Here is a 26628-nt window from a genome sequence, read left to right on the forward strand (position 1 = left end):
TTTTATTTTTATTTTTTATATCTTAAAAATAGTTTGGTGTTCAATACCAAATGAGTTTTTAGATCTTAAAATTACTATTCGAAAACTCATCTTTTTAGAAAAAAATTATAGTTTTTGAGTTTCTTTTTTTGAGTTAAGATACCAAACATGGCCTAAGCCTTTTATTTATTTAATATTTTGAATACGAGGCTGTTTGGAGGATTCTTCGACCAATCAAACAAGAAAACAATATGGGAATAAGCCTTGTATTTAGTTAATTTTTTGAATAAGAGGTTGTGATGACTGAATTAAAGTAAAAGTAAGGAATTAAAAGAAAAGAAACAAACAAGTTATGGAAGGGATAAATTCTATTTTTGTTGATTGGCAAGTGTGTGTTTGTTGTCGTCGTGATGCCAGAATTGCTTTACAAGAATTCTTTAGCCTCAACATTATAAAACTAGCTGGGGAGAAATGAGAATGCCTACAACACTTCCCAACACTACGTACCTTGTTATCATTTGCATTAAAAGATTTCTTCCATTTCCTCTTTTCCTTTTTCTTCCATTAGAAATCCATTTCTAGAGCAAACAAATGGCTGAAGCACTCATTTCCGTGATCCTACAACAGTTGGCCTCAATCATCAAAAAACAAGTAAAACAAGAGGTTAGACTAGTTGTGGATGTTAAGAAAGAAGTGGCAAAACTCACCCACAATTTCAAAGCTATTCAAGTTGTGCTCGAGAATGCAGAGGAGAGGCAAATGAAGGAGGTGGACGTGAGATACTGGTTGGACAGTTTGAAGGATGTATCCTATGAGATGGACGACGTGTTGGACGAGTGGAGTACTGAAATTCTGAAACTACATATTCAGAAACAAGAAGCTGGTAATGCCAAAAAGGTATGTTTCTGCATTCATGCCGCTTGGTTTTGTTTTGGCCGTCAAGTAGTTCTTCGTCTTGACATTGCTAAGAAGATAAAAGAACTAAATGAAACATTAGCTCTGATTGCTAATGAAAGACTAAACTATAACTTTCAACCCCCGAAAAGAGGAGTTGAACAAATTGAACAACGAAAAAGTTCTTCTTTCGTTGATCAGACATTTGGTCGTGAAGTCGAAAAGGACATATTAGTAAAAAAGTTGCTGAGTGAGAGTGGTCAAGCAAGGCCAAACTTCCTTGTCATCCCAATTGTAGGGATGGGAGGAATTGGTAAGACAACTCTTGCCCAACTTGCATATAATGATGAAAGGGTTCAAGCCCATTTCGACAATAGAATATGGGTTTGTGTCTCAGATCCTTTTGATGAGATCAAAATTGCCAAAGCCATCATTGATGTTCTGAAAATGGGGACAAATATCCAAGCTTCAAATGAGTTGCAAACTCTCTTGGAAATTATAGTTGAGTGCGTTAAGGGCAAGAAGTTCCTTCTTGTCCTAGATGATGTGTGGAACGACGAGTATAGAAAGTGGGAACCATTCAAGCTAGCTTTACAAAATGGGGCTGTGGGTAGTAGCATATTGGTGACCACAAGGAAGGAGGATGTTGCTATGATGATGGGAGCATCGGCTGATACGATCAATTTGAAGGAGTTGAGTGATGAAAACTGTTGGAAATTGTTCTGTCACATAGCATTGGTTGATAGGGAAATAAGTGAATATAGAACATTTGAAGTCATTGGTAAAGAAATTGTAAAAAAGTGTAAGGGTCTGCCCCTTGTTGCAAAGACATTGGGTGGTCTCATGCGCCACAAGAAAACGAGGAAAGAATGGGAAGACGTTTTGAAAAGTAAGACATGGGAGTTAGATGTGGTTGAGAAACAAGTTTTCCAACCATTGTTGCTAAGTTATTATGATTTGGCCTCGACTGACAAATGTTGTCTTTTATATTGTGTTATTTTCCCAAAAGGTTATGTGATTGAAAAAGATAACTTGATTGAGTTGTGGATGTCACAAAATTATCTTAATTTAATTGGAAATAAAGAAAAAGAAGAGGTAGGGGAAACGCACTTTGATAACTTAGTAACGCGCTCTTTCTTCCAAGAATTTGAGAAAGATGACCTTGGATATATAACCCGGTGCAAGATGCATGATGTTGTGCATGACTTTCTACAATTTCTAACTAAGAATGAATGCTTTGTTTTGGAGGGTGAGGGTGGTAATAAGAGAATAATGGAGTTTAATGGAGAAAATAAGGCTCGTCATTTGACATTAATGTTTGCACCTGAAGGTGCATTTCCGAGTTCCTTGTACAGCTGCAAGAATTTACGGACTCTAGCAACTTTTGATTCAAATATTAGTACATTTGGTCGAGAGTTAATTTCACAGCTAAAATGCCTTAGAACGTTGAATCTGAGTTTTAACTCCATAAAAGAAGTTCCGAATGAGGTTGGAGAATTGGCACATTTGAGGTACTTTGATTTGTCTTATAATGAAGATTTGATGAAATTGCCAGACAGCGTGTGTAATTTAATGAATTTGCAAACCTTGAGACTCATTTGGTGCAGAACACTTGAAAGATTACCTGAAGGCATAGGAAAGCTGATTAACTTGCAGCATCTTTATGTCATGGGTTGTTTTCGTCTGAAGTTGCCCAAGGTGATTGCAAGGTTAACAAGTCTACGAACGCTAGATCAAGTTCGCATCCTTGAGGTTGATAACAAGAAGGAAGTATTATTCGGGTTAAGTGATTTGAGAAACTTAGACCAGCTTCGTGGGAGTTTCCGAATAGAATTTCTGGAGAATTTGAAGGACGCGAGGCAGGCCGAGAAAGCGCATTTGGTGAACAAAAATTGCCTCGTCAGTCTGGAATTGCGCTTCTTCTTTGGTGGAACAGATGAGATTCCTCTTGTGGCAAGCCAGGAAGAAACACTGAATGCCTTACAACCACCTCCAAATCTGGAATCCTTCTCTCTCTATCACTACAGTGGCACCACACTCCGGCCCCATTGGATGACGTCATTAAACAAATTGAGAATCCTTACCCTCGGATATTTCGATTATGTTGAGGTTTTGCCTCCTTTGGGGAGATTGGAGTCCCTTGAAGTATTGGAGATACAAGATTGGCCGAGCTTGAAAAAGGTGGGGGTTGAGTTTTTGGGAATAGAAACGCAAACATCATCTCCAATTATTTTATTCCCAAATTTGAAAAAACTTGTATTCGAGTTTTTGCCCATGTGGGAAGAGTGGGAAGGAATGACAGGGTGGAGTGAAGAAGAGGATTCTCAGAAGACAATCACAATAATGCCCTGCCTTTCTTCCTTACAAATTGGTTATTGCGGTTTGCTTAAAACACTGCCCAATTTCTTACGAAATACACCGCTCAAGGAGCTTGTCATCGGTTTCGGCTGTCGGATTCTTGCACAAGGTTGCCAAAAAGGCAGAGGAGGAAGCGAGTGGCCCAAGATTTCTCACATCCCGAACATCAAAGTTTGGATCGGACCAAGTGGCGAATTTGTACAAAAAGACGGAGTTTGGATCGGACAACAGCAAACTGATGATGATGAGACGCTAAGTGTCGCTTCCACCTCTTCTTCTTCTGGTAATTATTATTAATTTTTCATCACAAAATTTCTTCTTCTCTTTATTAAAGAAATTCCAAAGGACAAGAACAAACTGATGATGAAACAAACTTATGAATTGGCTGAAGGAGTAAACTTGGGACACAAGTCTACCTTGAACTCGAACATGAAGATGAAGACACGTACTCCACGCCTTAATTCCAGGTACTCTATCATCTAGACTTACTGAAGCTGAAGGTTTTTTATTTTCTTATCTGATGATATTCCATCATGGCATATGGCATGGGATTTGTTTTCTTATCTCAGCAGCTGAAGCTTTTTTTATGGCATTCAAAGAGGGAAGATCTGGAAGTGAAGTCTCATTTGAGTTCACCTTTGTACAGTAATGAAAATAATTATAATATCCGATATGCATGTATATATGTAATTATGATCTCTGTTGAGATGTTGTTATATATCACTCTCATCTGAAATGTCAGATATGTACATTAATAGCCAATAATTCAATCATGAACTCTTCATATTCTTGGTGTGAATCTGCATCTTGTTCGTTGACTAAGGTGCCTTCCTTGAATTTTTAAATTAACAAGCTTTCTAGTTAAGAAATATTTTTTGGTTGTTGTCTTCCTTTCATATAAAGCTTTCAAACTTCCTCCACAATGAAACTGATGTAGTCACTTTTCAAACACGATGAAGTACTTTTTCCTTCAAGCCACTGTCAAATAACCCCAATGGTTCTCCGGTTCAGCTTCCAATCTTCATCATTCTTTTTCCCGGCTTGTCGCCTTCTCTTGGGTTTGATATACAATTTCCATGTAATATGGGATTTTCTTATCTCAGCAGCTGAAAATTTTCACTGTATTTGAATTTACTTTCAAGTAGACCAAATGGATGTTACAGGCAGTTCTTTCAAATGGATGTGGAAGAAATCACTGGAATTCTTGTAGCAGCTCCACAAATGTTGATGAATTGCATTCTTTTGGGGTTCGCAGTTTCGGAATACAGGGCTCATGAAGTGACTGAAACTGGACACAAGGGTTAAGCTACAACAGTAATTGTGTGTGTAGCAATAGCTTCCATGATGTAGCATGATTCTAACATTCAAGACCCGCAGAAATATAGATATTGAGTTTTAAACAGAACAAAATATTTAAGATCAGAAATTGTTTTGCATCATCAAGCTTCTCTTTTCTTTATTTTGCTTTTGTAAATATGCAGTTGCACGGCACCTCATTGTACGATCAACCATATCACAATCTTGCTAACCAGGAAAATCTGATTGCTTATACGTTCTTATAAAACCATCTAAATTTGTCTTATAGGCCTGCAAGAGGATATGTGCCAAATTACAGGCTTGCATTCCTAGCTTCGCCCCTCTGCACGGCTCTGCTTGATCAAAAGCAAAATGGCTACAATAACAGGAGTTAATATCATGATAAGAGCCTGTACGATGTTGGGTCTGGTTATCTCGGGGAAAACTATGCTTCCATACTTTATAACAGCTGCAGCCACAATGGAACCAGCTACAACCTTCCCCAGATATTCCAGATCGTCCTGTTTACAACAAAGAAAGCATTTAGATCATGTGAATGCTTAAAACCAGTGCATGATATAACAAAAGATATATAGTGCCTTTTAAATCTTGCGGTTCCTGATTAGTTTGTAAGGAAGGAATTTTGAGCAGATTTTTTACAATCTTCTCTTCCAATAATCAGGCTCTTTTGCTGGGCCTCTTATCAGCTCCATTACCTTCATTTCAGCAAAAGGACTCATGTACCAGATGCATTATTGTAAATTGCTTGCTTCTACAGGGTTGGACTAGTCATATGTAGACCCAAAATCTGCAAATTTAGTCAAATGCTGCGTTTGCTACTTGATGGAGAATCAGTGGAGTCAATGGTTATCCTCCTATAAATTGCAGCTTTGTTTCTGTTCTGTTTTCCCAATGACATATCAAGCCACCCTATACTTCAAAAAGACAGAACAATCCAAAACCACAAAAGAAGCCATTTTCTGTAGTCCATTTTCTTTGGACGTACTTTCCCCGGCTAGAGAACCTAATGAAATATATACTTGGCCAACTCAAACAAAACTAAGCGAAATCTCAGATGACAACAGAAATCAGGACTGTGAGAAGGGGACGAAAAATTCATGTGCTGATAAAATCATCCTCATCATGCTCTATAACTGTATACCCGAAAAAACAAATGTGGCACCAAATATGGACAGTACACAGTAGATACTCAGACCATTAGTTTTTTAAAGCCCATTCACAAAAGATTGGCCCCATCAAGTATGTACTTAAGACACCTCAAGCATGTCAGATTGGCTTGTGAAACATGAGTGTTGTGTGGAAACTCCCTTTGATTTTGTTCTCAATGGACTATGTAACAAACCCTCACAACTCACAAGGATGAATTGAACACTCACACACTTGTTTTCTCTCTTTGGTTTCTAGACTTACAAGACTCCAACACTTGGACTTTCTCCTTGCTCACTAGGTCTCAGCTACTTTGCTTCCTTGCATCTGCTCTCCCCTTTATAATTCTGGTGTAGTTCAGCCTTTCAATTTAGGAGGGAAGCTTCCTCCAGCTGGAAACCCAACAACCAGCCACTCTCTTCAATGCCTAGGGATTGGAAGCTTGCAACAAGTCAACCAGCACCAATAAATGCTCTTCCTAGTTCCCAAAACTGATTGCCAACGTTCCTAGAGCTCAAAAATGACTTAAGGAACCGTCGCATTCGAATTGGGAACAAAGCACATGGGAAAACTCCTTGAAAAAGAGCAGAAAATTTGACTGCAGAGCAAAACCAACCGGTCCTTCGATTGATCGTCTTCCTTTGCATATGTTTTCGTTGAGCCAAACAACAACAACATGTTTCTTTTGGATTGGCTTTGTAAGATATCACAAATCAGGAAATTTGAAGCCATCGATAAAGGAGAACAAACTTAATATTTGATAAACAACTCCATCTGGTCAAAGTAAAGTTTGATCATTTTTTAGCCAAGCAAGCAAAATTGAAATTGAAATCTTCAAATGAAAAACTAAAACCTAGACAGTTAGAAGAGGACCAAGAGTTCATATCTATTATGCTAAGAAAACAATCACGCTCGCTCTTTACCTGGGCCTGAATCTCTACCGGACACAGATCTCTCATACATATATTGAAGCTTACATCTCTTTTTTTTTTTTTCTTTCTTTAACTACATGAGTGAATTACCAAAGAAAATAATTGTAGCATTGAATACAGACATTCATATTCTATATGCTTGTACAAAATGAACAAAGTTGCTATCTATCTCAGAAATGAACACTAAATTTCCCTGCAGAACCATAAAAAATATTGCCCACCATAGTTTCAAATCATAAAATCATTACAAGCTTATTTCAAATACCCAATAGACATGCAAACACTTCAAAGACAATCATATGGCGATGAGAGACAGAAAGCAAACTACCCATAAACCCAAAGAAAACAGAGGCCAAGACACAAGTTTCAAAAGAACAAGAAAAAGGTAAATAGGTGGTACCTGAGAGTTTGGAGCGCTTGTAGTGTTAGCGATGCCTGAACTTTCTTCTTCTTCTTCTCCTCCTCCTCTTTGAGGGTCAAGAGCTCGGATAAGCAAAGACCATTTTACCCTCGTGGAAGAGAAGCAGTTTGGGTAGTGGATGGCGAATTTTCTGTAACCCGTGACCTTCTTTGCGGGCCTTATCCGCCGGTGGCCCGACCCGGAAGAGTAGCGGAGGCTGGAGACTCCAGGGGCTGTGGGTGTGGCTGAGGCAGTTGTCGCCACCATTTCCATGTCGCTGACTGTTTGACTGTCGACGCAAACTGCTTGCTGTCACGATGGCCAAGCATTATGGGATAGTTCAGATGATGAAGTCGAGTCCAAAACACTATTTTTTTTTTATTTTTTTTTGGTGACATCGAGTCTAACCCACTGTTTTTTATTCGGCTATTTCTTTTGGTCAAAACTCGTAAATAGTTTTCGATTTAGCAATGAGTAGGATCGGGCCGGGCCAGTATGGTTTTAGAAAATAGTGGTTTGGGGCTGTGTTCTCTTATGCAGAGAATTTCATGTGTTCTTTTGGTTTTCTGTGTTTTCTATTGAAATGATTATTTTTGGTAGGCTATAGTTAACGAACTTCGCAAAATGCTGGATCCAGGGAAACCGTCTTTCACTCCCAAGAAAGCGAAACCAAGTGTTGTCATGTTTGTTGGTTTACAAGGTATTCTCACTAATTTGACACTGATTGTATTTTTCTTTTTGCTCAGAAAGTTGATTGGTTTATTCACATTTCTTATGTGCAATTATTTGTCATCAAGTTCAAATTGAACTAGCACTAGCTATCTGGGAGAGCTTTAATGATTGATTAATGTGCTGTAAACCTTATTTTTTGTTGGTTTTCAATTATATATATATATATATCTATTCCATTTATATGAGTGTTATTAAACGAACCCTAAAATTAACTGAGTACACCTTATTACAAAAGTATTTATTGAATTACTAATTTACTCTAATATAAAATGACCAAAAAGGATATATGGAATTGTGAAACAAATATAATTTTAATAAGTACACCCTACTAACCATATTCAACCCTAATTAAGAGATTGTTTCGTGCCCATCTTTATGATCCGCAAATCGGAATGGCTTCTTGGGGTTCCTTCTTCTTTCCTGTGCTACTGATTCCGCTTTTGATACGAAGTTCCTTATGCATCGAAGCATATCCTACCTCTATTAATTGGGACACTAAATATTTCTTCCAGATAACTCCTATGCAAGCACAACTGATGGCAATACAATGTAAATTGCTACAAAATGATTAAAATTGGTTGAGTAAGATAACTAATAATCTTAAATTTGAAGAGGTCAGGCATTGGAGGGGTTCTCATACCTCCAAAGTGATGGCACCACGAAAGTGCCTCTCCTCTTGCTTTTTGGTGTAGCCAAGCTGTGAAATAAAGAAAGGGTCAAATTATATCCGGATATCAATTTGCAAGAGTGAAAGGAGCAGCAATAACAACAGTAACACATTTACAATCCAATATTCTGAAGTAAAATAAAGAGAAATAATGCAAGGCAAAACAAATGACTCAATTCTGACATATTGAGACATATATATAATCTACGAGCTAGCACGTGCTACTCCATGCTTTATAAGACTTCTTGTCTGGCAGTAAGAGCAACTCCACCCATTTGCCCTTAGCCATGGCAAGGGTGGAGCTAGGGCAAGCACTATTCACGTGAATAGTGGTTGCCCTTACAAATAGTAAATCGCTTCTCCACCCGTTGCCCTTAGCCATGGCAATTACTATTCACTTTTTTGTTTTTTCCTCCTATTTTTTAATGAAAATAATTAATTTGGGTAATATTTTTAGATAAGATTTTCGGATTCCTACGTGTCAAGACTATTCATAATTAGATAAAATTTTCGGATAAGATATTTGGATTCAAATTTCGGATTAATTTCAAAGTTCAAATTTCAGATAAATTTTTGGGTTCAAATTTCGAATGAATTTCAAAATTCAAATTTCAGATAAATTTGGGTTCAAATTTCAGATAAATTTGGGTTCAAATTTCGGATGAATTTCAAATTTTGAATTTCATACAAATTAGGGTTCAAATTTCGGATGAATTTCAAATTTCAGATATGATTTTCATCCAATAAAATCAAGCCACATGGCATGTCTATCTTGCCAAATTTTTCTATAAAACCAGAGTCTCAGCTCATACCTCTCACACCACATCTTTCTATATTTTCATTTCTGAGAGTTTATAATTCATACTTCATTCATTCTGAATGAAAGAATTTAGGAGATGCTTGGAGAGACAAGAGAGAGAAAGAAGAGAGAGAAACCGTAGAGCAGATGAAGTCAATGAGTTGCAGAGACAAGTCGATGAGCAAGTTCTCATAACAGTGGCTTTGGAAGAAGAAGAGAACCAAGGTCGCCGCCATAGTTCACAAGCCGGCCGCCGCCGGAATGTGGAAAGACATAGGCATTCTAGGGGTAAGAATCTTTTGGAAGATTATTTTATCCCAACTTCTTTGTACTCTGATGTTGATTTTCGAAGGCGATTTAGAATGCAACCTCATTTGTTCAATAAAGTCATGCATGATATTTGCAATTATGATGCATACTTTGTTCAAAAGTGTGATGCTGCTGGGGTTTTGGGGCTTCTTCCGGAGCAAAAGCTTACAGCTGTTATACGAATATTGGCGTATGGAGCATCTGCTGATCAGGTGGATGAGATTGCCCGGATGGGGAAGTCCACTACGTTGGAGGCTTTGGTAAGATTTTGTCAAGCTGTTGAAACTCTGTACACTAGGGACTACCTGCGTAGACCTACTCCCAGGGACCTCCAACGGCTTCTGCAAAAAGCCGAAGCTCGAGGATTCCCTGGAATGATTGGTAGCATCGACTGCATGCATTGGCAATGGAAGAATTGCCCAACTGCCTGGCAAGGTGATTATGGAAATCGAAAAGGCCAAAAAAGTATCATCCTTGAAGCGGTTGCTGGTTTCGACACATGGGTTTGGCATGCCTTCTTCGGAGTTGCAGGATCACAAAATGACCTCAATGTGCTGGGTCAATCCCCCGTCTTCAACGATGTATTGAGAGGTCAGGGCCCCAATGTCACCTATGAAGTCAACAATACAGTATACCAGACAGGATACTACCTAGCTGATGGAATCTACCCGAGGTGGACGACTTTTGTCAAAACCATTCCAAATCCCCGATCCCAGAAGCAAAAATTATTTGCTACATATCAAGAGGGATACAGGAAAGATGTCGAAAGGTGTTTTGGCATCCTTCAAGCCAGGTGGTTGATTATTCGAGGTGCGGCCCGCATGTTTGATGAGGAGATCCTCAGAAGCATTATGATGACTTGCATCATCCTCCATAATATGATTGTGGAGGATGAGTACGATTATGATGCTTTAGAGGTCTACGAACCGGATCCAATGAACACGGCTTTGACACGGATTTATGAAAGGCCCATGGGGCCAAATGGAGAACCGTTTGAGCCGAAACCGTTGGTGAGGGATGGTCATTTGATGACCCGAATGATAGATCGATATACGGAGATGCAATCTTTGTATATTCATGCAATGCGTCAATTTCACTTGATGGAGCATCTATGGGCGGTGAAAGGCAATGAAGATTAATAATGGAGAATAGATGCTTTGCTTATGTTTTATTTAGTATGGTTTGGTTGTGTTTTTATTTTTATTGTGCCTTGTTTGTACTTTTATTTTTATTATTGTGCCTTGTTTGTACTTTTAATTTTAATTTTATTATGTTTTGTTTGAAGTATGGAATATGTTGAATAAAAAGGTAATTTATTGAATGCTTTGTTTATTAAATAATGAAATGTAATACAAGTCATTATGAATTACTAATAAAATAAAATACATGAATTATAACAACTTTAATAGAAAACAACTAAAATACAAATACATAAAAGATATGCTAACTAATTTAATGGTTTCCATCATTTAACCAATCCGTGTTGCTAGGCCCATCATCCCGGAAAAGTCTTCTTCTCATAACATCCCTTCGTTCTAGCTTCCAAAATTGTTTTGTTTCAGGGGACAGATGACTTGTATCCATCGCCATGGTTTCCCGATCTGTCTTGTCCATATCTTTTTTGCGCAAATACTCCCTTTCACGTGCAAACTCAGCATCAAGGGCCAACTCGTGCTCTTGGCGTTTTTGCTCCATTTCTATTCTTATGCCGTTTTGCCTTGCAATTTCCTCCAAAAATTGTGAATTTTGATTGCTTGAATTACCCTTCTTCTTTGCCTTCGCGGCCTTTCGGCCAATGGGCCTCGGCTCCTTTTCGATGGGTGAGTCTTGACTCATAGGAGAATCAAGAGGTGAATCCGATGTCATTGAATCACGGAGTGGCGTCTCGTTTAACACAACCTCCGGACCCGTTGGAATAATTACGAAGCGTTTGCAAAATTTCACCACCTCCCAACATTCATGATGGGTGAAACTTTTTTTGCCACCCCCGGTTGCACCGAACCACATTTGTGCTTGAATCATCTATTGAACAAAAAAATGGAAATGCAATAAATATTTAAAATATATTGGATATGCAAGAAATATTAACAACATATTAAAAATACAAGCAATATTAACAAAATATTGAAAATGCAAGAAATATTAACAACATATTGAAAATGCAAGCAATATTAACAAAATATTGAAAATGCAAGCAATATTAACAAAATATATACAACATATTGAAAATGCAAGCAATATTAACAAAATATATATATTAGGAGATTAAACTTAATAACACAAAAATTACAAAATATATATATTAGGAGATTAAACTTAATAACACAAAAATTATAAAATACTTACCTCGTTAGTACGATTTTGCCCACTTCTATAGTTGTCCATCGCTTTTGCTAGGGCATTTCTCCATTTTCCCAACTCTTTATTGAGAATTTTCCACCTACTGGATAATGCCATCTCCGTACGAGTAGACCCCGGAATTTTTTCACAAAATTCGGCATGAATTTTTTTCCACATATGAAAAAATTTCATTTCATTGCCGGACACGGGACAATGACAAATTTGGAGCCAAGCCTCACACAAAGAAACATCTTCCATTGTGCTCCAAGCCCCTCCGGTTTCGATAGAAGAAGCCATAAAAATATGAAATCAAAATGCTAGATGAAAAAGAGGAAAATGTTGTGTAAAAAGAGTGAATATTAGTAGAAGTATAATGAAATGTAAGAGTATTGGTGTTGAAAGTGAAGGGTATTGATAGGTATTTATAGAAAAAAATATCAGAATTTTTTAGAATTTTTTAGAATTTTTTTTCATATTTTTTTCACCCAAAAAAGCCTCAGCCGTTGGATTAGAAAGGAGAAGCAGATCGGAAGGCGCTGAGCGCGACACGTGGCAGCGTACCGTTGGCGCTGGCGTCAGCGCGCGCTGATTCAAATTTTTTTTACCGTTGGCGCGTGCAACGGTAAAAAAAATTTGAACTCGCTAGCTGACGTCAGCGTGACGCCAGCGCTGACGTCAGCACCCGCGTTTTGGACCTGGGGCTGGTTTGGCCTTCGGGCTGGCCCGAGTTGGTGGGTCCCACACCAAACCCGGGCCTGGGCTGCACGCTGGAGCGAAATTTTTTTTTTTTTTCTGCCCTTGCCTCGGGCTGGGCTCCTTCGCTGGAGCCACTCTAAGACATTGTCTTATAAGGACTCAAACAAAAAAGATTGGAACATACATAAAACTATACATGAAGGCTTTCCTCTCTCATAATAATCAAAAAACAAATAGAGGCTTACCTCTCTAAACACCTCGTGGGGAAAATTGTCATCCCCACAGTCAATGTGTAATTTTTTAATTTTTGGGAACAAATAATCAGAAACTTGGCCTTGAAGTCTTTGTTTGTTTTATCAGTTACGTTTTGTTTATCAACAATAAGTTTCTCATTTAAGAACTTTAATATCAAGTACTATACTATTTTTATTATTAATAATTATTTTTAAAGCAAAGCGATAATAGTTTCTCATTACATTATGGCCCAGTTTCCAAGGGATGGGAAACAAAGTTTATATAATTTTCACGGAATAAATTAAGTTTATATAATTTTCACGGAATAAATTTGAGAAGAAATCATTTTTCATGTCATTTTCCAAGGAGTGCTGCTATTTCCACCCACCGGTCCTATTTCTTCACCCACTTTATCTTCAAAATTTTAAAAACAAATTTACCTTTGTAAAATGACCATTTACCCTTTCTCTTTGAAACAGAACATTTTCATAAGGCCAACGCCATTTCCATTTCACCCGACGCCAACGGCGTTTTCCTCGAATTTGAAAAATACGGGATACAAAATAGATGAAATGGGATTGAATTCTTTTCCAGCAGAGCTTTTCTTTAACTTCTTCTTTGTTATATGGGGGGTTCTATTTACCCCAGCAAACATCTCATACCATCTAACAAGCCCACAACGAATGTGCAAAAATGGTTGAAGAAATTAGTTAAATGATACCTTTCTTGGGAAGAAGGTTGCTGGCAATAGATCTTTGATTATGGGTTAGACAGAGTATATATCTTCAGTGTCTTTCTTGGATATCAGACCACAAACTGACTGCAATTCCAAATGGTGCTTTCCATTGGTTGCCTTTCTATGCACTCCTCTTTCACTCCAATTTCGATCTAATTTCAATTATCACTTCTGTGCAACCTTATAGAGAGATGGCTGTTTTCCATAGGGACGAGGGGCAGCTTTGGGGAGGTGGGGTTGGGGTGGATTATTTTTTACGTTTTTTTAATTTATAACTATATATATATATATATGTTATAAAACTAGAGGGAGAAAATGTAGAGAGAAGTGATATGCTAAAGATAAAGCTTCACCATGTTTATTCATCTCTTAATCTTTGGTAGAACCACCTATTTATAGGCTTACAAGATAGGAGATTGAATACCATCATTTACAATATACATATAGGTTACAAGCATTAATTACAAATACTTAGTGCATAGGTTACATAAAATCCAACGGTGGAATATTAAGAGGTATGGTGGTCATCCACCAACTCATGCATTTACAACACTCCCCCTTGGATGTCCACCATACAATGACATTGTTTCCTCATTAAAAACCTTGCTTGGAAAACCCAGTGGGACAAAACCAAAGCGAAGGGAAAAAGAGTGAAACTTTCTTCTGAATCATTGATATGGTGTTGGATGAGCTTATATTGCCTCGTTAAAACCTTGCTAGGAAAAACCCAGTGGGACAAAAACCTAGTCGAAGGGAAAAAGAGTACAACGCGCATCTGCCTTGAATGTAGTAGAATTGGGATGCTCCCCCTGATTGATATCTCCCCCTGATTAATATATCTCCTTCTTTTGAGCAATACAAGCAACATTGTCTTCATACATGATCATCTATCACACTATTCAACCTGCTTTTCACTTTTCAAATGATTGAAATCTTTAGGAGTATCAACAACTAATTTAGTAGTTAGAATATGTTACAACAATATCAAATTTGAATTCAAAATACTCAAACTCTTAGTGTTAACTCTTAATTAAGAATATTGTGGTACTTTATATCCTTCAAGAGGTTGATTCATCCGATATATCTCAAATATTTCATGAGCTTTGAGGATTTCCATGTACCATATAGTCTTAATAAATATGCATTTAACACATACTATAAGTTTTGCGTTAAAGTAATAACCCCACTTATAGAAATGTGGATGCATTTACGATGAGATTGGAGATAAAACCACATGTCTCTCCCAGGAAACCTTATGTCATATTAGTGATCTTATTTCACTTCACAAACACCAATTCGTAACCTTCATACTGAACATTTGTAATTTGGTGTTTGAGTTATAGGTTCAATATCCAACTCTTCTTATTTAGTGATAAATGGAATTGCCTATTTCCATTTTTGGCCAATCACTTAACTTGTCGACATTCATGAAATGTGATTTAATATAATCATAGCCCTTGATGATTGTAGTAGCTACTAATAAACCAAATGTATCATCAATTTGTGATCCCACAATTCTTATGTGCATGCACATGCATAATTTATAATCATCTCATTGCTTTGGGGTACCAATGCCTCTTCAGGGGCTTATGTTGTCACTTATGAGACAAACATCTCTTTTACAATGAATTATTTAGAATATGTGGATCATAACCTCCTATAGAGCGTTATTTTTTATAGGGCTTGAATTTTTCAAATAATCTCCATTTCTGAGGAGTTAAGTCTTTAGAACCTATATTTCTGACATGCTTCAGGCATGCATTATATATATAGTCACCATGTTAATGGATTGTGATACGAGAATATCAATCCATGTTAGCATATGTACAACTTATATATGCATTATCTTGATGAGACAAAAGCGGATTGATTCAACACTATTTCACGACGTTCTTTAGGAATTGTCATTTCTCCCCCTAACGGCGGGAAAATTGTCTCAAAATGTAGGAAAATAAACTCACAGTCGTTATCAAATATGTGACCATTTTAGTAGGCACATTCAGTAAAACTGGTGAAGTGATCCATAATTAGATGTTGTATAGGCTCACAAATATCCCCTTGAATTATTTCAGGAAAGATGGCTCAAAGTCAATTTTTGACTGAGATGATCTTATGACAGCTTTTATTTGTGAGCGTTCTTTGTAATGATATTGTTGGACAAGACAATAATTTGAGTCTTTAAAACGATGTCCTTACAAATTTATAAAAATATTATGCATCATTGTGGGACATGGATTGCCAAGATAGTCATGTCCAACATAAAAGTTATTCGGTCAATGATTTTCTAGTTCATGACATCATAATCTTCAACTATAATAGTTGTGTAATATTGGGGCCTCAAGAACTTTTGGTTCATAACATCATAAACTTCCTACCCACAAAAGAAAGTAGGAAGTTTCTCCAATAGACGCCTCTGGCTATCAATATTGGGGCGGTAATACAAAACATTACCATTGTAAAACGAAATTAATTAATAACCTAACATAAATATAATATAATATAATAAAATAAGTAAAGTGGTATAAACAAGGAATAAAATAAATCAATTAAAGATTATGAAATTCCAAGATAATCCAATATTAATGTGGATTCAATATGTAGATAAAACTACAAGTTTAAGAATTGGATTTCCAACCAATTCAGGTTCATATAGGCACAAATAAGTAATGAACTTCAAGTTCATATATAGTATTAAGATCCATGAAAAACTATGAACTTCAGGTTCATATCAATATATATTCGAAACTTCAGGTACGAATACGTAGATCTAAATAAATTGAATTAATAGTTGTGCTTTGAACTTCATACTCAAATCGATGTATATGCACTCGAAACTTCTGGTTCAAGTTCTTGACATATGTAGGCCTCATGGAATTCTGATTTTGATTAATACAAAATCGAGGAGTTTTATGTCCTTATGTGCTCTTTAAATTCGCGGAACTTCACGCCCTCAATTATTTGGAATCAAAGAACTTCAGGTTCTGATTCAATCAAAAGGACTCTATATCCTAATCTAGTTATATGATGAGGATCACGGAACTTCGGGCCCCTGATCTTTTGTATAATTCAAACTCATCATAATAATTAAGATCATACAAGAGCAATTTCGTGCTGATAACGTGTTATAAAACTAGAGGGAGAAAATGTAGAGAGAAGTGATATGCTAAAGATAAAGCTTCACCATGTTTATTCATCTCTTAATCTTTGGTAGAACCACCTATTTATAGGCTTACAAGATAGGAGATTGAATACCATCATTTACAATGTACATATAGGTTACAAGCATTAATTACAAATACTTAATGCATAGGTTACATAAAATCCAACGGTGGAATATTAAGAGGTATGGTGGTCATCCACCAACTCATGCATTTACAACAATATATATATTTGAATGGGTATTTTAGGGTGGGTGGAAAGATAGGATTGTGTTTTCTCAAATTTATATGATGGGTGAAATAAGGTGGGTAGGGAAATAGGACAGAGATGTGGAAATAACAGCACTCTTTCCAAGGGATGGAAAATGAAGATTCATTTCCCATGTTTGGTAATGCCCATAAAGTAACAGGAGATATCACTTTGTTTCTTTTTTCATGTTTGTTTTGAGTAGGAATGGAAAACAAAGTTTGTATAATTTTTCAATTATACCCAATTAAATCAAATGAAAAAATGCACTTAATGATATATTGTAATTTTAAATTGTTAATGAGGATAAAATGATCATGAAAAATGTGCATTTAATGTTACCTCATTTTCTCAAACTTTCCCATGATGAGGGAAAACAAAACCCAACGGAGGATGAGGGTTTCACTTTCCCTCTTACTTTCTCATGTGTCATGCAACCATTTATCATGCCTAGACTTACCAAACATGGAAAAGCAATTGATTTCTCATCCTCAAGCCTCATTTCCCATTAACCAAACTGAGCCTATATAGTCTCGCTCACCTAAAGACCTAATAATAAGGTCATGTGAGCATTTAGGTCGTTAGGTGAGCGGGACTGAGATTATATATATCAAACTTATCAATCCAATACAAAACCAAAACCAGAAGATTTTTTCTCTTCCCACACCACCAGCAAATAAGAATTTTAGTCACCTTTTTATTTGGATGGGTACGCTCGAGTTTAGCCATTTATATTTTATGCTTTCAGTTTTGTTTTTAATTTGAATAACATAATGGGTTAATTTGATCTTATTTCTTTGTAAGTGGACTTTGAGAAAAATTAAGCAAATAACTATTGTTATTAAAGCCAGATTCCTCCATTAACCTTTCCTTGATCTTGTTCTATCTATATTAATTTCCATAAAAAGCTTGTTTTATTAGCCTTCCCGCATCATATAGGTTCTAGCAAGCAAAAGAGAACCAACCCTCAGTTCATACCAGCAAGCTTATAATGTAATATATGGAAAAAGTTAATAATTAATATTTTTTTAAAGGTAATATTTGGTATATAAATGTAAGACCATGAGCAATATATTTGTTTGGTGCTTATGATTGAATTGGATAACCCACTAAATTTAAGGCATGTTGAAGAAAGACATGAAGAAATTTTCTCCAAGTTGAAGGTAGAATATAGATTACTCACGAAAAAAACTTATCCAATCTAATCCCTTCATAATGGTAGGATATATCAACATCTTATGACTTGAACCTCCTAATTCACCTGAAATGAAAAATCGTTCACCTTTACATACCTTAAGGGCCCGTTTGATAACCATTTCAGTTTTTAGTTTTTGGTTTTCAATTTATAGTTTTTCAGTATTTATTTTTTAAAAAAATAAAAATTGAAAACTTGTTTGGCAACTAATTTCAGTTTTTGAAAAAAGTGAAAAGTGAAAACTAAACAAAAGTTGTTTGGTAATTGATTTCAGTTTTCAGTTTTATGTGGAACTTGAAAATTGAATTTTTTTGGGGTCAAATTGTGAATTTCATATTGTAGGATGAAAGTGCATGTAACAAAGAGTTTGTAGTATTTTTTTCATCAATTTTTTGGATTCATGATGATTTTTTTGGTGAATTTTGGATTTGGAGGTTCCGAGGCTTTGATTGGACCCAGTTGGAAATTCTGGAGCTTTGTTGGATTTTGATTTCGGTGTGATGGATTGCTTGTGTTTTAATGAAATGGGTTATGGTAAAACAATAACGGAGAGAAATGCCAGAATTAGAAAGAAGACAATGAGCAAACTAAGCAAATGAAACATAAAGCTTGTGCCTTTGGGTTCAAAAACTAAGGAGAAATCTGATGGAATTGGATTGAACCCAGTTGGAAATTTTGAAGCTTTATTGGAATTTTGATTTGGGTTTGGTCGAGATGAGAGAGAAGGGAGGAGTGGGGTTTTGATTGGGATGAGGGAGAGAATATGTGCGTTTTTTATCTTCTAAGTTAGTCATTTTACAAATGAATAAATATATTTTTAAAATTTTGAAGGTAAGGTAGGTGAGAAAAAAGATAGGTGGGTGGAATAACAACACTCATATAATATGACTGAATGACGAGCTTATAGTTATAACCTCTCAAATTATAACTTTATACCACATGGCAAGGTGATACAATCGCTAAAAATTAATCAAATTTTACTTAAAGAAATAACCAAAGTTTAAAAAGCCCTTAATTTATTCCAAAAAAAAAAAAAAAGGCCTCCATTTTCCTCATAACAAAATACTAGCCTCTCTGCACGCGTGAAATAGGCTTTTTTTTTTAATCATACACGCTACGCGCGACTTACAAAGTTTCATTTTTATTTTTTTGCAATTGTATTTTACTAGATGCCTATATCAACAATTTTAATTTTTTATCGCCCTTATTTTTTAGATGCCCATCTCAACAATTTTAATTTTTTATCGCCCTTATTTTTCTAGATGCCCATCTCAACAATTTCTTCTTTTTTTTTTTTTTTTTCCTTTTATCACATGTAAACTATTGAGACGGGCATCTAGAAAAATAAGGGCGATAAAAAATTAAAATTGTTGATATAGGCATCTAGCAAAATACAATTGCAAAAAAATTTAAATGAAACTTTGTAAGTCGAGCGTAGCGCGCGTGATTAAAAAAAAACCCCTCGCACGTGCAGTGAGGCTAGTCTAATAAACTTTAGGAGATAAGGGGATTCTTATTCAATTAATTGTGCGTAATACCCACACTTTTGTATGTAAACTGTAGAGATGGACATCTAGAAAAATACAAGGATAAATAGTGGCAGACGGACATCTAAAAAACATACGTGCAATAGAGGAAAACTTTGAAAATGACCTTCTAGAAAAATATAATTACAAAAATTAAAAAAACCTTTGTAAGTCGCGTGTAGTGATTGTGATAAACTATGTTGCACGGACACTAGTACGGGGACATAAAAACACAACACGGCATCACGAAAAATCTCAAAAAATAAGGACACGGTTACACAAAAATTAAAATAATTATAAATCCTAATAAAATTATAATAGTATATACTTATATACATTTAAAAAATTTACAAAAAACAACAACATCATAGCTTGCTTCCTAATTCCACAATAAGAGACTTTAATTTGGCCCTCTAAGATGGTCTAAAGTTTAACCGAATCCAAATGCTAAGATTGATTTGGTTTTTCTTTTCTTAATTTTAATTTTAAATTTATTTTAAAGCAAAAGTCCCACAAATATGAGTATCATAGGACTTTAACCCAGGACCATTTGAGAGCTTATCAATGGCATGGGCCAATCCAACTAACTCCTCTAGGGGTAGGATTGATTTGGTTTGGATGGTTGTTTTTGCACACCCCAAATAAGGTCTATGGAGCAAGACAAAAAAAAAAAAAAAAATCTAGGGACCAAAATGAAATTTGGACAAAGATTAGGCACCATTTTGTGTAAAAAGAACCCAATTCAATCTTGGTCGGGAGAGTTCTTCTATTTCGATTACAGTTTCTTCAAAGTCAGGTTAATCACATATCGAGAAGAGGAGACATCAGTTTATTTCTGATTTCTCCCAAACCCTACCCCTAATTTTCACCCAAACCCTAGCCCCAAATTTCCTTTAAACCCAATCCCAGAATTCGCAATCAATTCCCAAATTCTCAACCAAACCCATCAAGTTCTTCTCCTTTAATCAGCGAAGATGGTGTTGGCGCAATTGGGGGGGAGCATTTCACGTGCTCTCCAGCAGATGAGCAATGCGACCGTGATCGACGAGAAGGTCCTGAACGAGTGCCTCAACGAGATCACTCGGGCTTTGCTCCAATCCGATGTTCAATTCAAGCTTGTCCGTGACATGCAGACCAATATAAAAAAGATTGTCAATTTGGATGATCTCGCTGCTGGTCACAACAAGCGCAAGATTATTCAGCAAGTAAATGTTTTCATACACTCTCAAGCTTTTGTTCTTTTTTATGTTGTAGTTGCTTGATTGATGACGAGCGTTTAGAATAAATTTGGTGTTTTTGGATGTTATTAAGTTGGTATTGAATTTGGGGCTTAGTTTTTTTTTTGATCTTATATTGAGCTTATCAAAATCATGCATTTTAGGAAAGTTTGGGTTAGTAGCATTTGCAAGCTTGTCCAGTAAATGGAATAAAAACTTGGCAATTCGATGCATTGAGAACTTTAGACATACAGACATAAACAATTTCACCCTAAGGTTTAGCTTAATTTAATTAGACATACAGACATAAACAAGTTCACCCTAAGGTTTAGCTTAATTTAACTTTTCTCAAGAAAATAACAATAAATATCAAGTAGATGTTCAATTGTTTATCATGTGTAGCCTACAACGTGTGCATCAAGGTTTGCTTAAAAAAAAAATTTAATGTTTGTTTTTAGACTCGTTAGAATGGTAAACGGTTTTAAATTGACTAGAAGATGCAGATACGTACACTTCCAACAGCTGGGCTTTGGGATATATTTTCGTGGAAACCTTTATGTTAAGCACTCATTTTACTGTGGGGGATTCTTTCTTTGCTGTTCATTGAACCCCGGCTTCCCTCACCCCCTCCTCCATCCCTTTTTTTTTTTTTTTTTTGTATTCAGTTTGCAGCAAATTTCATATGTTGATGCTCGACGATCTATTTAATTTTTTTTTTCTCTTCGTTTTCTGTGTTTTCTAATGAAGTGCTTCTTTTTGTATAGGCTATATTTAACGAACTTTGCAAAATGCTGGATCCAGGGAAACCGTCTTTCACTCCCAAGAAGGGGAAACCAAGTGTTGTCATGTTTGTTGGTTTACAAGGTATGCTCACTAATTTCACACTGGTTGGATTTTTTTTTTTTTGGGGGTCAGAAAGTTGATTCTTGATTGGATTATTTCACATTTCTTATATGCAACAATTTTAGTTATCAAGTTCCAATTGAACTAACTATCTGGAAGAGATTTAATGATTAGAAGTTTCTTGGACTTTAAAATGTACTTTTAGCTGAAGTATGCTGTATTTATATCTTATTTTGTGTTGGTTTTCAATTGGAATTTACATTACATGTTTAATCAATTCATCTAATTTTCTTAAAACATGCAGGGTCTGGAAAAACCACCACGTGTACAAAATATGCATATTATCATCAGAAAAAAGGTTGGAAACCTGCCCTAGTGTGTGCAGATACATTTCGAGCTGGTGCATTTGATCAGTTGAAGCAGAATGCCACTAAGGCTAAGATTCCATTTTATGGAAGGTACTCTTTTTTCTTTCTACTGGTTTCTTTCTTTTAACAATTACAAGCCCAAAAGAGTTGTGAAGTTTGAGAATGTTGAATTTTTCTTTTCTTTGTATAAACATCTCAATTCTAGATATTAGTTATTTTTTAAATAGGGGAAGTGAAGGAAAGAGGAAGGTAGTATTTAGATTAGTATCGCAGTGGCTATAGTTTGGTCTCATACTCCACTGGTATGGATCACGGTTTGATGTTTTTGGAGTTAGGAAAAAGATGGTGGTCATAACAGGCAGCCATCTGTGGTGTCCTCCTGCATATCCATCTTTATTTCTATACTACCTTTATGTTTTTCTTCTCAGAATTTGATGCCTTTAGCATTCAAGTGATTTTTGGTATTTTCCCCTGCAGCTATATGGAGTCGGACCCTGTGAAAATTGCAGTTGAAGGTGTGGAAACGTTCAAAAAGGAGAATTGCGATCTTATAATTGTTGATACTAGTGGGCGTCACAAACAAGAAGCTGCCCTTTTTGAAGAAATGCGTCAAGTTTCTGAAGCAACGGTATTTGTTCTGGAATTTCATACTATTTAAACTTACAGATTATTTCATTTGTTTGATAATATCATTCTCTTAATATACTTTCTCTCATATTCCAGAAACCGGATCTTGTTATATTTGTTATGGATAGCAGTATTGGTCAGGCTGCATTTGATCAAGCTCAAGCCTTTAGGCAAAGTGTTTCAGTTGGAGCTGTTATTGTTACAAAAATGGATGGCCATGCAAAGGGAGGTGGTGCTCTTAGTGCGTAAGTTTTGCTGCAAATATTGCAATGTGTAATTTAATAATTTTTAGTTTGATCTAAGCATTGATATAGCTCATAAGAAGATCGTCCATTAAGATTACTCTGGAAACTTAGTATTTGGTTTTTGTTCATAGGCTAGTTTTCAACCTGTGCAATTCATGGGAAAAGTTTGCTATAGTTATAAATTTTTGAAATAGTTTGCAAAATTGAAATATAACAAATAATTAAAAACTATAACCTCTTGTCTCGCTCAAATCTTCAAAACCTCTCATTGTACATCCACCTCACGTAGGTAAGCCAAACCGCATTGGCATCCATATTATGTTCCAACCCCGAACATCCAAATTATATATTTACCCTGTATACCTAAATCTCTAATTGCAGTACATTCTTTGCTAACCCAAAGTTCTCACTGTGAAACACTATTGGTAGTACCAAGCTTACGTTGCACAACACCTACCATATGTACCAATCAGTGGTTAGTCCCCTAATAATCAGCTCAATGTTTTCCTAAGGATGGGATTTGAAGTAAAATGGTTCAGGAATGTTATTGTATAAGAAATATTTATCTTGGGGTTTGATCTCTCTGAGACTGCTGAATTTGTACTCTTGAGGTGGCCAGAAATTTTCTGCAGAACTTGGATTTTAATGGGAAGGAAAAGAAATGCTAGACAACAGTAGGAAATCGCTCCTGGGTCTGTAAGTAGTCACAGCTAGGAAGATAAGTGAAGCACTCCTTTGATGGCTAAAATGCTGGGGCAGTAGGAAACATTTTTTTAGCAGAATTTTTGACAGAGTTAGCGTTAGGTGACACATTTGGAATATTGAAAAATCAAGGTGGCATTTCTCTTAAAACACTTTTGTTTTCCTGAGGTGACAATTGAAACTCGTGTATAAGTTCAGGTGACATATTTGAAATCTTCCTTTTATGTATTATATTTGTTTTTTCTGCTAATCCGCCTTCTCAGTCTTGTAATGCTATTCCAAAATTTTCATGAACTTTAACTTCAAACATTAGTCTAGTGTTCAATACCAAAGAATAGGTACAGTGAAGGAAAGTATCTCTTTGGTTTCTGGGATTTCCAGCAATGGAAATAACATAGAAAACTAAATTTGATAGTGTGCCTATAAAATAATGTCTAAAGACAAGACACAGAGTTTTAGTCCTTACTAAGGTGTGGTATGAAAAACAGAACATAGTGTTTTAGAGTTTCTAGAGTATGCACTTACAGAGAAGCATTGGTCGCTTCTCCCGTTTTCTTGTTTGCAAAATCATGGTCCAGAGTTCATTCTTAACTTATTATGGATTAATTTATGTAACAGAAACTTCTTGCTCATTGCAATCAAAGCAGTTGAAAATTCAAAATTGTAACTCTTGGATCATTAATCTCAGTGACTGTTTGACAACTAGATTTTCATTTATTATATGTGTGCAGTGTTGCAGCAACAAAGAGTCCTGTTATATTTATTGGAACAGGAGAGCACATGGACGAGTTTGAAGTTTTTGATGTTAAACCGTTTGTCAGCCGTCTCTTAGGTCACTATCTTTTTCAGTCTTGACTTTTCTTGATGTACTTAGCAATGAATATTTTAAACTGTTTAAATAACAATGGTTTTTACCACCAGGCATGGGCGACTGGTCTGGATTTATGGACAAGATCCATGAAGTTGTTCCTATGGACCAACAGCCAGAACTCTTGCAAAAGCTTTCAGAAGGGAACTTCACATTAAGGATTATGTATGAGCAGTTTCAGAACATACTTAAAATGGGTCCAATTAGCCAGGTTATCATTCTCCTTTATTGAACTTTATCTAGAACGTGCCTCTTTTATGTTCTTGCCCCTTCTTCTATACATCTGTTTTACAGGGTGTGTAAGGTTTGAATACTAAATAGGTGGCACCTTTGTGTGATTGGATCTACTGAAGCTACTTGTAGATAAGAACAGATTACGTTCACATGTTTAGGGATAACGTTCACGTTTTATGGTAGCTTCACTAATTCTTCCCCAAATTTAAATTTTAGCAAAAACCACTTAAAACCCAACTTCGACCCTTCCCTACAGCTTCCCCAGAATTGAGAAATGCCCAAACTTTTCTCCAAATCAAGTTTGCTGTTTCATTTTTTCAAATGCTGCTTATTACTCTGACTCAGTAGCTATAGCTCTCCTCTATAAAAGAGGTCTTCCCCTCCCCCAAATGTCGTAAATGGATTTTAAGAAACCATATTATTGATGTCATGAAGATTGGAGAGGTAAGAATCATACTCATGATTATGTATGAACTGTATGTCTTCTTCTCTCCCTCTCTCTCTCTCTCTCTCTCTCTCTCTCTCTCTCGTACACACACACGCACATGCAGAAGCTTTAGGGTACATAATCATGGATGTTATAGTTGAGACTTGAGAGGATCCTTGCAGACTAAGAATTTATTTGGTTTATGTAGGTCTTCTCAATGCTTCCAGGATTCAGTGCTGAATTAATGCCAAAAGGTCGTGAAAAGGAAAGTCAGGCGAAGATCAAGCGGTACATGACCATGATGGACTCGATGACAAATGAAGGCAAATAAAGCCCATTCCTTTGGTTTCTGTGTATTAAGCCACGTAGTTTGAACAATAACTGTGATGTTTAGTTCCTTTGGCGGAAAAAAAAAACAAGAAACTCACATGTTCTACTGAATTCGTCATGTTGAACTGAGTAGCTTAACTTGTCTTGCAGAGTTGGATAGCTCAAATCCAAAACTCATCAATGAGTCACGTATAATGCGAATAGCACGAGGTTCTGGTCGTCAAATTAAAGAAGTAATGGAGATGTTTGAAGAATACAAGCGCCTTGCCAAGATATGGAGCAAAATGAAAGGACTTAAGATTCCAAAGAAGGGTGAAATGAGTGCACTATCCCGAAATATGAATGCGCAGCATATGAGCAAAGTCCTTCCTCCCCAGATGCTGAAGCAGATTGGTGGAATGGGTGGCTTACAAAGCTTGATGAAGCAAATGGGTTCTGGTAAAGACATGATGGGGATGTTCGGAGGCGGGGACAAGTAAGATATTTATGACAATTACAGTGGTGATCTCAAGTTTATTTGCAAGTAAGGGTTGTCCTTGTCAACCAGAGAGGCTTGCGGTTGTGGGAGGCTAACATATATCTGCCCGCCAGTTGATCCTGCTAACTGTTTTGCTAGAGCCTATTATCGAAGGGGCCAACAGTAGTTTTGTTTTGTTTTTAATCGATAGTTGCTTTAGTTGTGATCTGAAGGGTCGGCATTTCTTTTTTAGTCTTATTGTATACAATGTATTTGGTTAAAGAAATGATCGGTGATCAAAAGAATTGTAATGAAGTGTAGGCAATGAAGTGAATTTCATCATTTAATGTTTAAAACAGAGCACATAGGATTTGTTCCCCCTTCATTTTTTTGTAGCCATTTACCAATTTGATTTCATGCTTGCAAAAAGTTTTGTGAGGATATTTAGGGGGTGTATCCAATTCATACTTAAAGACTTTTTTTAAATGAGTGACTTTTATAGAGATGACAAATTCTTAACTACTTTCATAGAGTTGATAAAAGTCACTAGTAAATTGGCAAGACTTTTGCTCTTAATAATTAGCCTTAAAAGTATGAAAAAGTCATTCATTTAATAAGCTTTTTAAAAGTCATTAACTTTTTGAA

At 36.1% G+C, this 26628-nt stretch overlaps 4 protein-coding genes across 5 annotated transcripts; 3 read left to right on the top strand and 1 right to left on the bottom strand.

Annotated features, from left to right (window-relative positions):
- Positions 571 to 2024, top strand: LOC18782994 (putative disease resistance protein RGA3). The gene is made up of 2 exons (XM_020559341.1): positions 571 to 1922; positions 2018 to 2024. Exons 1-2 carry the CDS (start codon positions 571 to 573, stop codon positions 2022 to 2024), a joined length of 1359 nt encoding a protein of 452 aa, XP_020414930.1.
- LOC109948301 (putative disease resistance protein At3g14460) lies at positions 2008 to 4017 on the top strand. Of its 2 annotated transcripts, none has more exons than XM_020560884.1 (3): positions 2008 to 3514; positions 3623 to 3698; positions 3801 to 4017. In XM_020560884.1, the coding sequence occupies exons 1-3, from the start codon at positions 2059 to 2061 to the stop codon at positions 3805 to 3807; spliced, it is 1539 nt and encodes a 512-aa protein (XP_020416473.1). In that variant the 5' UTR covers positions 2008 to 2058; the 3' UTR covers positions 3808 to 4017. The 2 variants fall into 2 exon arrangements, with proteins under 2 accessions (XP_020416473.1, XP_020416474.1); XM_020560885.1 differs by having other exon boundaries at positions 3804 to 4017.
- On the bottom strand, positions 4572 to 7605 carry LOC109948302. The gene is made up of 2 exons (XM_020560886.1): positions 7027 to 7605; positions 4572 to 5048 (listed from the first exon to the last, which is right to left on the bottom strand). The coding sequence occupies exons 1-2, from the start codon at positions 7297 to 7299 to the stop codon at positions 4857 to 4859; spliced, it is 465 nt and encodes a 154-aa protein (XP_020416475.1). The 5' UTR covers positions 7300 to 7605; the 3' UTR covers positions 4572 to 4856.
- LOC18783982 (signal recognition particle 54 kDa protein 2) lies at positions 20254 to 26369 on the top strand. Its single transcript, XM_007217152.2, has 9 exons — positions 20254 to 20870; positions 21647 to 21746; positions 22030 to 22183; positions 22571 to 22721; positions 22817 to 22965; positions 24399 to 24499; positions 24589 to 24746; positions 25405 to 25519; positions 25677 to 26369. Exons 1-9 carry the CDS (start codon positions 20640 to 20642, stop codon positions 26003 to 26005), a joined length of 1488 nt encoding a protein of 495 aa, XP_007217214.1. The 5' UTR covers positions 20254 to 20639; the 3' UTR covers positions 26006 to 26369.

Source organism: Prunus persica, chromosome G3, assembly GCF_000346465.2.
Source record: "Prunus persica cultivar Lovell chromosome G3, Prunus_persica_NCBIv2, whole genome shotgun sequence".
NCBI classification, from domain to species: domain Eukaryota; kingdom Viridiplantae; phylum Streptophyta; class Magnoliopsida; order Rosales; family Rosaceae; genus Prunus; species Prunus persica.